General features: G+C 41.4%; 1 protein-coding gene across 1 annotated transcript in view; it reads right to left on the bottom strand.

Annotated features, from left to right (window-relative positions):
• LOC121288361 (protein disulfide-isomerase-like) overlaps positions 1-14,665 on the bottom strand; it is a 37,823-nt gene that overhangs the window by 11,654 nt on the left and 11,504 nt on the right. The window contains exons 6-11 of the mRNA XM_041206914.1: positions 13,820-14,026; positions 11,410-11,543; positions 8,641-8,778; positions 7,974-8,090; positions 5,084-5,209; positions 1,654-1,851 (exon numbers count right to left, since the gene is read on the bottom strand). Coding sequence (XP_041062848.1) covers positions 1,654-1,851; positions 5,084-5,209; positions 7,974-8,090; positions 8,641-8,778; positions 11,410-11,543; positions 13,820-14,026 — 920 coding nt within the window. The remainder of the gene's footprint in view (positions 1-1,653; positions 1,852-5,083; positions 5,210-7,973; positions 8,091-8,640; positions 8,779-11,409; positions 11,544-13,819; positions 14,027-14,665) is intronic.

The raw sequence follows: 14,665 nt of genomic DNA, 5'->3' as shown, positions 1-14,665 counted from the left end.
TAAATTGAGGGAAGTGCAAGTGAAATGCTGCTTCACTTGAAAAGAGTGTTTGGGCCCTTGGACGGTGAGGAGGGAGGAAATAAAGGGGCAGGTGTTACACCTTCTGCAGTTGCATGGGAAGGTGCCGTGGGAGGGGGTTGGGGTGTAGCAGGTGATGGAGGAGTAGACCAGGGTGTCCCGGAGGGAACGATCCCTGCAATAAGGAATACAAATGGCCGGGCCCAAATGGGAACAGGCTCCCAGCCATCAGAGGGCGAAAACATATAATGGCACAAGTCAATGACAATGCCAGAGGTACAGAATAGGTGTTTCTCAAATTTCTCCCAAGTCCCACTCAAGTCTATGTCAATCCTTCATCTATGGCTGCTTCTGTACAAATGACAACAGAAACTCCCGACCATGCCTTAAAATCTGAGTAGAACAGGTTATTCCTAATATACAGATTGGACCTTCTGTCAAGGGAGACAGTCAGCTGAATCATAAGTGAGATGTACCTGTCAAGAGATTTCCAAACCTGCTTTTGAAATAATTGGTTTTCCAGCTGAACAACATGATTAGTTTCAGCGAGTGCACAAGTTAGTCCTCGATAAGAGCCTGCCAACCCCCTACGGCTGCCTGTGACGACTGTTCAGTTTCACTTGCATCCACCAACCCTGGCTCCCACCTCCCCCCACCCCCCCACCCCCCCACCCCCGGGCCCCACACCACCAAACTGGCCTCAACATCCTCCATCCTGTCCTTTTCTTCCTGCGCCATATCGTACAGCACAGCAAAACAACTTTCCCACCTGTAGTGTAGAGCACCTCTGATGAAGCACAAAGGTTGGAACTGCTGTGTTTCACCTCTGCATCACTGAAAGCTCTTTTAAAGGAGGTATGAGATGTCCTGAAGCACATTTTAATGTTCCCTACCCCTGAAGAAGCAACCAATCTATCATCACCCTAGAGCAACTGGAGAACAAATGATTTCCTTTATAATCATCATTTGCACACTGTGAAAAACATGCTTTCATATGTGTAATTTTACAATGATGGATTCAGATTATTTGGCCATTCAATGTGATTTTCATTCTCTTGAGCAGCACATTGCAATGTTTGAAATGGTCACATGAATTTGGTCAGTGTTGCACTTTACCTATGGAATACAACATCTTTCATAAAAGCTGCCAGGATTTCCTGCTACTGCTGCTGCACCTGACACTGATTTACATATATTCACCAGCATGTCAGCATCAAGCCTCTGTGACATCAATAATACAGCAATGAATTGCAGACTGACTGCTGCCTCCCACTATTGCCTGGAAGGAACCTGTTCTGTACTGTTGTCAGCCTCAAATCCATTTACACTAAGTCTGACTTTAACCTGCATTATTAATCCACGCTATTTTGGAGTGTGAGGGAAAAAAATGTACTAACACTTCATGAATGCTAATGCAGAAAATGAGCATCCCTAAAGACACACAGCCACACCCGCCACACATGGATTAAATCAAGCTATTGCATTTAAGTGTTAAATTTAAAGAGCTTAAAAGATGTGATGTTTAAGAAATAGCAAAGTGCCTTTAAGCTAATGTGGTTACTTTTGACAACAAGTACTTTGCACATTTGCCCTCATGCCAATTAACGATTTCAGCGTTTTGTAGAACCGTGATACCTTTTCTTTCCCGTCTAGGTAAGCCTGGCAGAAAGTTTTCACATTTTCAGTTGTGACTTTGCCACCTTGCATTCTGTATCTCACACTCCCCGTTGTATTAATCAGACAAACAGCGGGTACGTCCAGATCCCGAATCCGGAAAAACTCTCTCAAGCGGCCATTCTGACTCTCATTGGTGTCAACCAAAATAAAGATTATCTGAGAAGTTCAGTGAAGAAAAGCTTAAAAAAAAACTAGAAATATCTTAGAGGATTGTTTTATAACACTGTACAAAATAGGTTTTTAAATGGCAAATTAAGATTGCTTCTTTTTGCTAATTTTTAAATATAGATATGTGTGCATTACCACTTAATGGTAAGGAAGTCCTGGTCAAACGGGGAAAGCAGAGAGGCAATTGCTTTAATAAAAACAGAAAGGCCTGGGAAAACTCAGTAGTTCCAGCAGCGCCTGTGGAGAAACAGTTAACGGCCAGAATTTTCCAGCCCCTCACCTTGGCGGGATCTTCCGGTCCCCCAGGCACAAATGGAGATTTCAGTGATCACCACGGGGCCTGGGGTGGGAGGGAGGGTGGGGGGTGGGCCAGGGTCTCGAAAATTCCAGCCAACGTTTCAAGTCTGATATGACTCTTCTGCGGAATGGGGAGGAGTCATAGTGGACTCGAAACATTGGGCGGAATGGTCTCAGGTTTGCACTAAGTGCAGTACCGGGTGGGTAAAACATTTTACCCGCTGGCCGTGATGATGAGTTTTCACTCCGTATCGTCTCGAACCCGCCACATTATTCATGCATTCCTGGGAAACATGCCATTTCCATGGTGGCCAGGCTCCAATTCGCCTGCAGCGCCATCACCTCGCTGCTTCATCACGCCAGGCATCATGTTTAAAGTACAGCCGTGCTCACTGCTTCCAGCCCAGGACTGCAGCAATGAAGACATGGCCCCAATAGGCAAGAAGACCGCAGCCCTTTAGCACCATGGAGGCCACTGTGATGTCCTCTACCCCTGCACTGACCGAAGGAGGGGCAGCAACATTACCACTCCGGATTGGTCGACATTGGCAGTGGTGATCAGTGCCAAAGCTGTACAAAAGAGGTTGGCCATCCAATGCAGATACAGGATCAATTATCTCATCTGTGCAGCCAGGGTATGGCAACCGTCACCCAATACTCACACACTCAAGCCCATCACACATTCACCGGCATCTCACTCACTGCCAGCTCAAGGGACTTCACTACCCATTCTCACACACATACCCTCACATGGCCATCTAGCCTCATTTCCTCCGGAGACGGCCTCCTCAGGTATCATCATCTTGAGGCCACTTGCACAGATCAACATGTGCCCCCCACACATACCCTGTGATACCCTCCTTCCCCAGAACAGTCCTCGCCCTGCAGCCTCTTCCCTTGCCTGAGGCCACCTCCCCCTTTCCCAAGCAAGCCCTCACCCTGCAACCATTGAAAAACCACCCGCATATGGCTGATCTGGTAGGTAGAGACCTACCGTGAGCCCCCCTAAAAGCGATGTGATGCTGTCTGTGAAGCCTGGCACTGGTGACTGAAAGGGCTGCCCAAAGCAAGGTAGGTAAACAAACCTCAAAGTCCCGAGCAAAATGCAGCCCACTAGGTGCATGCCGCTTATGTGCTGTTGTGAAACACGTCGGTGTGTTTTCCTGCCGACGTAGACCGACGATCCAGTGGGGGTTGGGGGGCTTGGCCTAATAATGATATGTTGATATATTACAATAAGGTTCCCGACATCTGATGACAGAGAACACAGCCTGCCATTGGTGGGCTGAGCGGACAATTGCGAACTGGTTTCATGCCACCGTGAAACCCATTGTGCCATATTGTCCTCTCACGCCACCGAACACACCTGATGCTAGTGAGCATGGAAAATCTCAGTCATTAACTCTGTTTTTCTCTCCACAGATGCTGCCAGACCTGCTGAGTATTTCCAGCATTTTCTGTTTTTATTTCCGATCTTCAGCATCTGCAGTATTTTGCTTTTATTTAAGGCAATTGCTTTCCTGTGACTGCGTTCTGATAATCCAATCAAGTTCTTATCCCGGTAACCGAGCAGGATGCACTAGGCTTGCTTTGGAGAACAGGTTAATATTACTACGCATGATTCTAATTGCACTGTATTACAGCGTGATTGAAGCTTGTCAAGTTTTCCCATAACTACCATTTGCCAAAGGCAAAAATTCCATTAGTGTCACATCAAATGTTAAAAATAGCAGGGAAATCACTCCTAGAAGGAGTGTGCATTTGTGATCAATGCATGACATGAAATAACGAAGGTATATCTTAGATGTTTTAGCTTGGTTATCAAGCGCTTGTCATTAATTTGGATTGAGCCAAGCCCATTTTAATCTTCGCAAGAAGATTACAATTTGATGAATCTGAACAACTATGATTCAGTGACATCAACTGAAGATAAGGGGTATTCATCGTATCTTGTTTGCAAACAGAAAACCGAGGCTAAGTTTGCAGGTACAAACGTAACTTTGATAGGAGATTGTGTTGTGCGGATTGTTCATGGAAGTGTTTGAAGTCTAATATCACTAAGAGTTTTTAATTGTATTTCAGGGTGTAATCATATCACATTTGGCTGGAAACTTGACTTCAAAGGAAATAGAATGAATAAGAAATGGATGTTGGTATCTGTCTCATTCAATGATTAGGATCAGATGAATCAAACTCTGGTGAATGACTTGCATTAAATATATGAGGCTTCAATTCCAAATGACAAAAAGCATGCGGCAGAGACAGAGGGAAAGCAGGCTGCCATTGCAATGTACTTACGGGGACTCTTGTTAAAGTCTATCCTGTTTTGAGTCATACTTCAGAAGAAGTCAGTGGAAAGGATAAATTAAATCTCTGCCATTTTTGCCGATTCAATCTCTGTATTGTAACTTTGATGTCTATTGAATTATGTTACACTTCATTTTGGGCATTTATAGTTGAACATAAACACATGTAATAGTGGTTCCAGAAGGCGGCTCACCACCACCTTCTGAAGGGCAATTAGGGACGAGCAATAAATGTTGGGCTTGTCAGCAATGCCCACTTCCCATGAAAGAATAATTTTTTTAAAAGTTACTTAAGGACTCGGAAGCTGTGGTTGGAATTTGATAAGATGTCAATTTAAAGATTGCACCAAAGAGTAAGGGTATGATTAAACCATTATGTAGATAGAGCCATAGTGTTAAGTAGTCATGCATTTCTGCAAGTGCAGATTATGATTAAATCACAATTTCCAAGGATTGAATCTATTGAACCAGAAAAGCTGCAATTAAAAACTCAAAACCATAAAAGGTGCAAAATTCACATCCAGATAAAAAAAAGATTTACTAATTTATCGTATCTTCGTAACTTTAATATAAGGTCTTAAATAATTAATCTGATTAGAACAGACAGCAGAGCAAACCTGGGCCCTGAAGTCGGAGGCAGCAGCTTTGAAGTTTTTGTACATCTCATTAAACTCCTCCGATGTCTTGTCTACAAATAGCAGAAGGTGACTGTCAATGCCAACATCAAAGATCTTGCCTGCAGTCTGAAGAATAATGTTTAGGTATAAAGGAAAAAAAAATGAATCTCTCAAAATGAAACCATTTCAAAATAAAAATGTAAATTAGGACAATATTTGCCAGTTTATATTTAGAGCAAAATTCTAAAATTCTTTGATTTTCTGGGCTTTGCTTCCAAATTTAACTTCTAGCCACTGAGGAAGATTTGAGCTTAATATTTTTCTAATCTCCAAAAATGACAAGTCCAGCAAGTTTCACTGGGAGTTGAAAGTCTTTCTGCTGAGAAGTAAATTTTGGTGCAACTTTCTACAGATAATAAACACCAACAACAGTGTGAAAAAAGCAGCTGAATTACTCCAGCAGCAAATATGATAAATGGGCACCAATAAAATGAAACTAGGAATCACTGTTGGTGATCTTACCACATAACTGCTTCATGACAATCTTCTGTCCACTATTTTGAGAGATGTCAAACTTCTAAACATGCCCATTAAAATAACGAACAACAATAACATCTTGTATTTACATAGCACCTTTAACATAATAAAATGTCCCAAAGTACTTCACAGTATGACAGTAAGCCACATAAGGAGATATTTGGGCAGATGACCAAAGGTAAGGAGGCTTCTAAATAAGGAAAGCAAACCAGAGGCGGAGATGTTGAGGGCGGGAATTCCAGCGCTTAGGCTCTTGACAGCTGAATGTATGGCTATTGATGATGGAGCAATTAAAATTGGGGATACTCAAGTGACCAGAATTAGAGGAATACAGATACCTCAAAATGTTGTGGGTTGGAAAAAGGTTGCAGAGTTAGAGAAGGATCAGATTATAGGTGGATTTGAAAACAAGAATGAGAATTTTAAAAGCAAGGTGTTGCTTAACTGGGTGTCAATATAAGTCAGTAAGAACAGGGAGATGGGTGAACAGGATTCGGTGAGATTTGGGACATGGGCAGCAGAAATTTGGATGAACTCAAGTTTATGGAGGGTAGAAGATGGGAGGCCAGCCAGGAGTATGTTAGACGACTCGAACTCAAGTTCTGTCGAAGGGTCATGAGGACTCGAAACGTCAACTCTTTTCTTCTCCGCCGATGCTGCCAGACCTGCTGAGTTTTTCCAGGTAATTCTGTTTTTGTTTTGTATGTTAGACTGGTCAGGTCTAGATGTAACTAAAGAATGAATGAGGGATTCAGCAGCAGTTGGGCTGTGGCAGGGGCAGAGTCGGATGATGAAATGGAGGTGGAAATAGGTGGCTTTAGTGATAAAGCAGATATGTGGCAGAAGGATAATCTCAGGGTCAAATATGATACCTACGTCATGAACAGCCTGGTTCAGCTTCAGACAGTTGTCAGGGAGCGAGATTGAGTTGCTGGCTAAGGAGCAGAATTTGTGGTGAGGACTGAAAGCAATGGCTTTGGTCAACCCAATATTTAACTGGGCAGAGGAATGCAAAGCAAAGGTGTTAAGCATTCATATACGAATGCCACCAAAGATTAATTTCTAGTCTCTGAAGGCCTAATACAAAGTAAGAGAGTATGCACCCTTAGATTTCAGGCTGAACTGAAATCTATGGCATAGATTTTCACTGAGTCGGGATGATTCGGAAGCCCTTTAAAAATGGTGGCTGGTCCTGATTTTGAGATTTCCAACCCCTTTCCCAGGCTGTCTGATTTTCTGGAGAGCTTTTAAAGGGTGCAGGCTGGTTCCCACATCCAGCACTCCCGACCTGGCTAGCTCCATTGTGGGGATAGGCATGACCTACTCCTCTGCAATTTTCATGGAGTTGGTCCAGGTTTTTAAAGAGTTGTGAACCCCCTTAGTCTGCATGAAAAGGGACCTTTTAAAAGGCAAGTTCAGAAGGTCCTCCTCATGTCCCTTATGCCAAGTTATGCCTTTCCACCCATGCTATGACCTCATACTTCTAATGCCAAGCTTTGCCCTTAACCCACCCCTCATGCTCCCCATGCCAAGCCAAGGCACTTTCATGTGCATTCATATACTGTATAGAACCAGTGCACCCTGTAGGATATGTAAAGAAAAACTTTTAAAAAAGTAATTAGTTCATAACTTTCTACTATGTTAAAAAAAGTCATTTCACTTAGAAGGTAATAAACATGTGAATCATCCAGACCCTTTAAAGTATCAATAACAAAAACTATAAACACTTTAAACTACTTCACATTTTGTCAACACACATTGTGAAATTGACAGCAGAGATCAGAGAGTCTGGGCTGTCAATCAACCAATATTTTCACTGCGGGGCAGGTGTTACAACAAGTATAATGGTTATCTGGGCTCTCAGCCAAGAATAAATAATGGCATGAGGGGGCATAGGAGGAGGGTGAGGGAGAATTAGGTGGCATTGATGGGGCATTGGGAGTGTTTGGAGGGTGAGGGGGTGTGAGGGGTGACGGTGTGCTTTCATTTTAACTGGGCTGAAGTCCCACTGCACTGAGGCGGGCCTTCTAAACAGCCCACCTTCACACCCAGCAGCCCCTGTGGTTGCTTCTAATCCTTTTCCCTGATTGGCTGGCCCAACTCCAGCCCACCCCTGCGCCCCCGGCAATGAAGATCCTGCTCTCGTAGGCACTTTTCTCCTAAGGTGGATGGGCCGAGCCAGGAATTTTCCTGACTCCCACTACCCACCTCAGGGATGAAAATCCAGGTCTTTATGTCGGTTGGGCTCATAAAATAAAATAATTTTGACATTCCCGCCCAAATAAATCAGCAATGGAAGGCAGCTGGAAAGTGTGAATTATAATTAATTAAAGTAGAAACATTCTCAATTTACCAGTTGATTATACTCTGTGACTGAATGCAGCTCGTTGACTTTGATGAACTTGGTCAGATCATCTTGTTCCAGCCTACTGCCATCAGCAATTTCATAGCCTATACGTTCTTCTTCAAACTATAACCCAAAGAAACATATAACTATTACTCATGATCTTCACATCTTCAACAGTGTAAATGACATGAATAACCGGTCCTACACATAAGCATGCATTTCACCAACACTACTACAAACATAGAGATGCCAGCAGCACTTTGTTACTAAAAATGTTATGTCTGTACTAAAATATTGCACAAGTTTGTACTTCTAAAATTTTATTTTTGGTTTTCTTCTTGACCTTCTCCGGGCAGGTCAGCCTCTCCAATCAAGAAGGTCAGTCAGCTTGTACTTGTCATTAGTATTATTTCAGTTTCAGACACTGGGAGGGATTCAAGAATCTGGTGGAACAGGCATGTTTTCAGTGGTGCTGTGCCAAGTGGTAAAGTGGCATCAGCAGCAGCCAGATATCCTAGTAGCACTTGCCAGGAGTTAACCTGGATCTCAAGGTCTGCAGAACATTAACAAAAAGTTTGCACCAGCAATACCAACCTTTTGTTTAATTTCTTATTAAAAACGATCACTCTAGTTTTAGAAGTGACAGATATAATCATTGGCATATGTGTCATACCTTCCTGAACAGAACGATGGTGTCCCTGGTGATGCCATATTTAGCAAAATGTTTTGCATTATTTGTGACACCAAATGGAAGATCAGGAATGTCTTTCGCAGTCTCATAAAAAGTTTTAGTGTCATTTCCTTTAAGGTCCTGTTTAGAAACAATTGTAAATTGAATTCTATTAATAAGAAGGCATTTTATTGGAACATCATAGAAAGGCTACTTGTAAAAGTGGGAAAATTGCAAAATTGTCCTTTGCTCACCCCAACTTTATAACATACATCATAAGTGTAGCTTTAAATAAACTATTCTTCAAATGAAAGCTGAGTTAATTACCAATTTTTTTATTATTATTATTCGCTCATGGGATGTGAGTCTTCCTGGCAAGTTCAGTACTTGTTGTCCATCCCTAATTGGTGAGCCGCCTTCATGAACCACTGCAGTCCAAGTGGTGTAGGTACAATGCTATTAGGGAGGGGATTCCAGGTTTTTGACCAAGCAACAGTAGAGGAACAGTGATATGGTTGTTTGACCTGATCAATAAGATCCTAGATGTCCTGCAGAGGGTGCCCCTCTATTTCCACTTTTTCCACCTCTGCAATTTGCAAGCAAAATATCATGAAATTAAATAGGCACAAGCAAGTCTAAACAACAGCGAGTGCCATGCATTGGCCTGCCACAGAAATCTTTGGGCTATTATGTTACAGTATTAAACATCTTGCTTATGCAATAGTTCAAAGGTAAGGAGTAGAACCTTGTTCATTTCTCGGAAATTTCTCATCACATACATTAGAATACCTCCAAGTATAGTAATTACTATGGAGGCAAATACAGCAGCCATTTTATAGACAGCCATGATGAATGACCAATCAAATCACATTTTTATCTTGATGGAAGAATATTTTTTGAATAGTGAAATGGGATCTTTAACATCTATAGAAAGCCTAACAACTTCCAGAGTCCCTAAAGCCAGTCATGGGAACATAGGAACAGAGATGACCATTCAGCCCTTTGAGCCTATCCCACCTACCCCAATGATATTATGGCTGATTGGTACCTAAACTCCATCTATCTGCAGTTACCCTGTATCCTTTAACACTTGTACCTAACAAAAATTTATTGATCTAAGTCTCAAAAGCTCTACCTGTCCTAGAATTCAATGTTTTCAGGGAGAGAATTCCAGATTTCTACTAACTTCTGTGTGGGCAAGCGCTCACTGCTCTCCTTAACAGCCTAGCTCTAATTTTAAGATTATGTCCTCTCATTTTTGACTCCACCACCAGACGAGTTGGTTTCTCTGCACTTATCAGGTCACATGTTGAAGAACTTTGATAATGAAACCAGTTTTTACCAATTAACCACCCAAAAAGATTTTTTGGAAATTTATTGTTAGCTAACAGTTAAAATATCTGATTTTAATACTCCCTACAAACTCTACAATCCAGCTTTTAATCCCGATTTTTTTTGGGGATGGGTATGTGGTTGACAGCATTCTGTCAGTATTCGCTGTTATGAGCCCTGTGAAACTGACCACAGCTTCAGAATTTCGGACATGTTGAGCTAAGCATGGAAATCCTGGAGTTGCAGCCTGTCACTCAATATTTCACCACAGATTGTACTGTGCAACCCACCCCTCACCCCCATCCTCCCACCCCCACGCTCCCAATCCTGTCAACCCAGAGCTGGAAATCACACGATCAGCAAGAATTTCAAAGTGCCTGCTCCCCCATTGCCACTTGATTGTCCAATCAGGTGCACCTGGATTTTTAGCAGTAATGTCATATGGACACTGCAGGTACCACTGCACGGTGACAGAGACGAAAGTCTTGCCCAAGAGATTGCTAGATCTCTCAGCCAGAATTACTTCAATGTTAGCAGTGCTGTTGCTTCACCACTGACTACAAAACCCAGGCCATTATGTTTATAATGAAAAGCTAATTCGTGTAAACCATCACATCCTCCTTCATTCCTCTATCTGCTTACTTCCTATTTATCTGATAATTTTCTTTATTTCTTTTCATTTTTAAATGTCCATCACTTGCTCTCATTATATTTAATTTTCTTTGTTCTCTTGTTTTTCCTCTTTCTATCTCATTTCCATTTGTCTAGCCCTATTTCTAATGTTGTTTCTTTCTACTACTGTTTTATTTCTTTATCTTTATTGTTATACTTTCTGTCATTTTTTTGTGTACACTTTTCCCGGTCTTCAAACGTACACTCTGCCTTTTCCTTGAAGAGAGGGTTTCTTTACAGCATCTGTGAATTGGGCATTTCTCACCTTTTCCTCTTGAACCCATAATTTTCTGGTCTTGGCTTTCTCCAGTGCCTCGATACAGGACATTCTGGCTCTGTCATTTGCCCATGATATTCTAGGTCAGCGACCGCACATCACATAAAAAATTTCCCACAATTCTACACAGTGTACTACCCGAATCCCAAATAGATTTTCACTTTATTATTCTGTCATTGCTATCAGTGACTAAAAACTGCCAAAATTATGGCCCACATCGTATCCCTTATGCTGAAGAGATTTTCAAACCATATTTTTTGTGCACAATACTTGAAACTATCCTAGATATGTGAAGATTACACAAGGAGAGTTCAATAATCAATACTTTCAGGCTTCAATTAAAATGAACAGATGTAAATTGATAATATATATGTTTATATAATTTAAATGAACAAATACAAGTAAAGCAGAAAATAATAAAGTCAATTAAATGCTACCATGACAGTTTCCATTTAAAGTGCAGTAATTATAAAAGTTATAAAAGAGGTTACCTTAAAGAAACCAACAACCACCACATCATCAGAGGCAATAAAAGTTTCAATATGAGTGACATTGAGCAGACGTATGGCACTTGTACCGATCCTTCTCTTTAACCACGTGATAATGGAAGATGCAGTTCTTGCTCCTGGAAGAAAGCATTCCATGCTATGGAATTTTTAATCTTACAAGTAGGAAAAGCTATTGTCCTCAGTCTCTCCCTACCTGCCTGGGTGTCGGTTCAGTCAAAGGCCTCGCTATATAAGGATTTCATCCCCTCCCCAACATCCCCACCGCCCCTCCCCCCCCCCTCACCCTGGTAGGGGCCTGGCTGCTTTTTCTATTTAATTAAATCATTTAACAAGTTGCTGAAAGGGCCTCTTCATGCTGAAGCACTCTTTCAGTTACTTACCCTTTACTGCAGCTGGCTGCTCTTTTAGTTCAAGCTGGTTTATTTTAAAGGCGGCTCCTCAGTGCTACTGGCAAACTGGAAAGTCTCTGATTGGCCCTCCAGCTTCGAGAGGCCACCTACCACCCTTAATTGGGCAGGGAACCTATCTCTATGCCAATCAAGGGGGTGCCCTGGTCGAAATCCCAAAGAATGCCTGTTTTACCCTTGGAGTGGATTCAGGACCCAGAAATATTCCAACTCCTGTTTCCACCACCCCCCCCACCCCGCCCACCCCCGAGTGAAAATTGAGTCCATAGATTTATACAGTTCTGGAACAGAAGCCTTTAAACTCATTATAGAATACAGCTATGCTTCATGGATAAATGAATACTGTGCCCCATTTTGGGACATAGCCTGTGAGTCATTGCACAATGCTCCTAGCATTAGTGGCTTTGAAGAGCATTCCAAATTAAATAGAACTCACAGTGTAGAAACAGCCTGTCAGGTCTATGCCAGTATTTATGCTCTACATAAGCCTTCTCCCAATTTTCTTCATCACACCCTATCAACATATCTTTTTTATTCATTTCTCCCTCATGTAATTATTTAGTTTCCTTTTAAATGTCTCCAAGCTTCATGGTTCCACCACACCATATAGCAGCAAGTTTCTCATTCTCTGAGTAAAGAAAATTCCTCTGAATTCCTTATTGCATTTATTAGTAACTCTTTTATATTTGTGGCTTCTGGTTTTAAACTCCCAACTTAAATCATCATTAATTCATTATTTGCACATTTGACAATACTTCTTGATCATTTTATGGACCTTTCATCTTCATTCTATACAATAATGCAGTATCTCCATATTAATGCAAGGCAAGGTGATGGAGTAATGGTGTTATCACTCGGTTGGTAATTCAGAGACCTAGGGTACTTCTTTGGGAACCTGGATCCACATCCCACCATGGTAGAATTTGATTTCAATAAAAATTTGGAGTTCAAACTGACAACCATATGGAAAAGCCTAAATTAAAAGCAAAAAACTGTGGATTGCTGGAAACCCAAAACAAAAATAAAAATAGCTGGAAAAACTCAGCAGGTCTGGCAGCATCTGCAGAGAGGAAACGTTTGAAACATCCGTATGACTCTTCAACAGAACTAAGGAAAAATAGAAAAGAGGCGAAATATAAGCTCATTTAAGGGGGTGTGGGACAGGTAGAGCTGGATAGAGGGTCAGTGATAGGTGGAGATTGCCAAAAGATGTCCATAGACAAAAGGACAAAGAGGTGTTGAAGGTGGTGATATTATCTAAGGAATGTGCTAATAGGTGACTTTAAGAGTAGAAAGCAGGACGAGCAAGGTACAGATAGCCCTAGTGGGGGTGGGGTGGGGGGAAGGGATCGAAATAGGCTAAAAGGTAGAGATAAAACAGTGGATGGAAATACAATTAAAAATAATGGAAATAGGTGGGAAAAGAAAAATCTATATAAATTATTGGGGAAAAAAAGTGGGGATCGGAAAGGGGGTGTGGATGGAAAAGAATGGCCTGCTGGCTAGGCCAGCATTTATTGCCAATCCCTAATTGCTCTTGAGGCAATGCCCACATCCCATGAACAAATAATTTTTTAAAAAATTTGGATCAAAAAGTAAAACATTAAAATGGTTGTCCTGGCAAATGTTAGAGATCACACCAGACTGTTCAAGAAAGAGCAGGGATTGCTCATTGCCAGCTTGCCTTGTTCTACTAACAACACCAAACTTATTCATCTTTTCATTTACTGTTTGTGGGTGGGCTGCTGTGTGTATATTGGCATATTTGCCTCTTTCACAACAGTGAGTACACTTCAAAAAAGTGAGACTTTGGATGTAATAAGGTGCTACATAAAAGCAAGACCATTTTTTCTTTGTCTTGGTGGAGTGAGCAAGAATACATATCTTAGCTCAATACTGAAAGTTTTCTGTTAATTAGCACAACATATACATGGACAGAGGGTTCATTGCAAGAAAGGGTGAAAGTTAGGTCCCACAGTTACCACCTGCACAGTTCAGAGGGTTTTTCCTGTCTCCTTTTATGAAAAATTTCAGAATTGGATAATCTTGTGTTCCAAATTCTTTTGCAAGATCCTTTTCTGTTGAGGCATCAACCTTGCCGAGTTTAATTTGACTTTTTTCGCTCTTGAGCTGTTTGGCAGCTTCCTCAAATTCTTCCAGCAAAGCAAGTGAAGCCCCAGACAAGGGGGCATCTGCAATATAAAGCAAGAACATGAAAGAAGAAACATTATCGCACAATACTTCCCCAAGTAAAACCAAACATGCTGCACTAATTCTCGAAGGCTACATTTCACTAATATATTGAATGACATACAGAACTCCAAACAGGATTTCTTTTTGCACATATTAATTATTCTTTTTAAAAATTAATTTAGTTACTGCAAAGGTTCATTTGATTGAATTCTCTAGGAGACTTCCTCAGCAAATCATTGCATATTCTCTTTGCAGATAAGTTGATCTATTTGATCAAAGCTTGGTCAGCTCTAGTTTCCTCTGTGCTGGCAATAAATGAGGTTACAGTGATTGGTTCGCACGTGTACAGTGGACCTCTCATAATTGTATGTCTGGCAGCTTCTGTGACAAGTTAAAAGAAAACTACATAGTCAGAGCATCAGAAAGTCCTTCCAAGACTTGTACCAGCTCTTTCATGTTCATGATTAGTTTTAATTACAATTTGATCATTTTTCTGTGTCTTCCTTATTCTGGTGCGCATTCTTTTGGTTAATTTATATGTTTTGCTTTATTTGTTAGAAATATTCACAGCTCCTTTCATTTTTCTCACTGTGTAGCAATGGTCAGTTTCAGTTGTGCCACAACCACTTGTCTCCAGT

This window comes from Carcharodon carcharias, chromosome 15 (assembly GCF_017639515.1).
Source record: "Carcharodon carcharias isolate sCarCar2 chromosome 15, sCarCar2.pri, whole genome shotgun sequence".
NCBI lineage: Eukaryota > Metazoa > Chordata > Chondrichthyes > Lamniformes > Lamnidae > Carcharodon > Carcharodon carcharias.
Note: the sequence above shows the minus strand (reverse complement) of the source record. Positions and strands in the feature narration are given on the sequence as shown.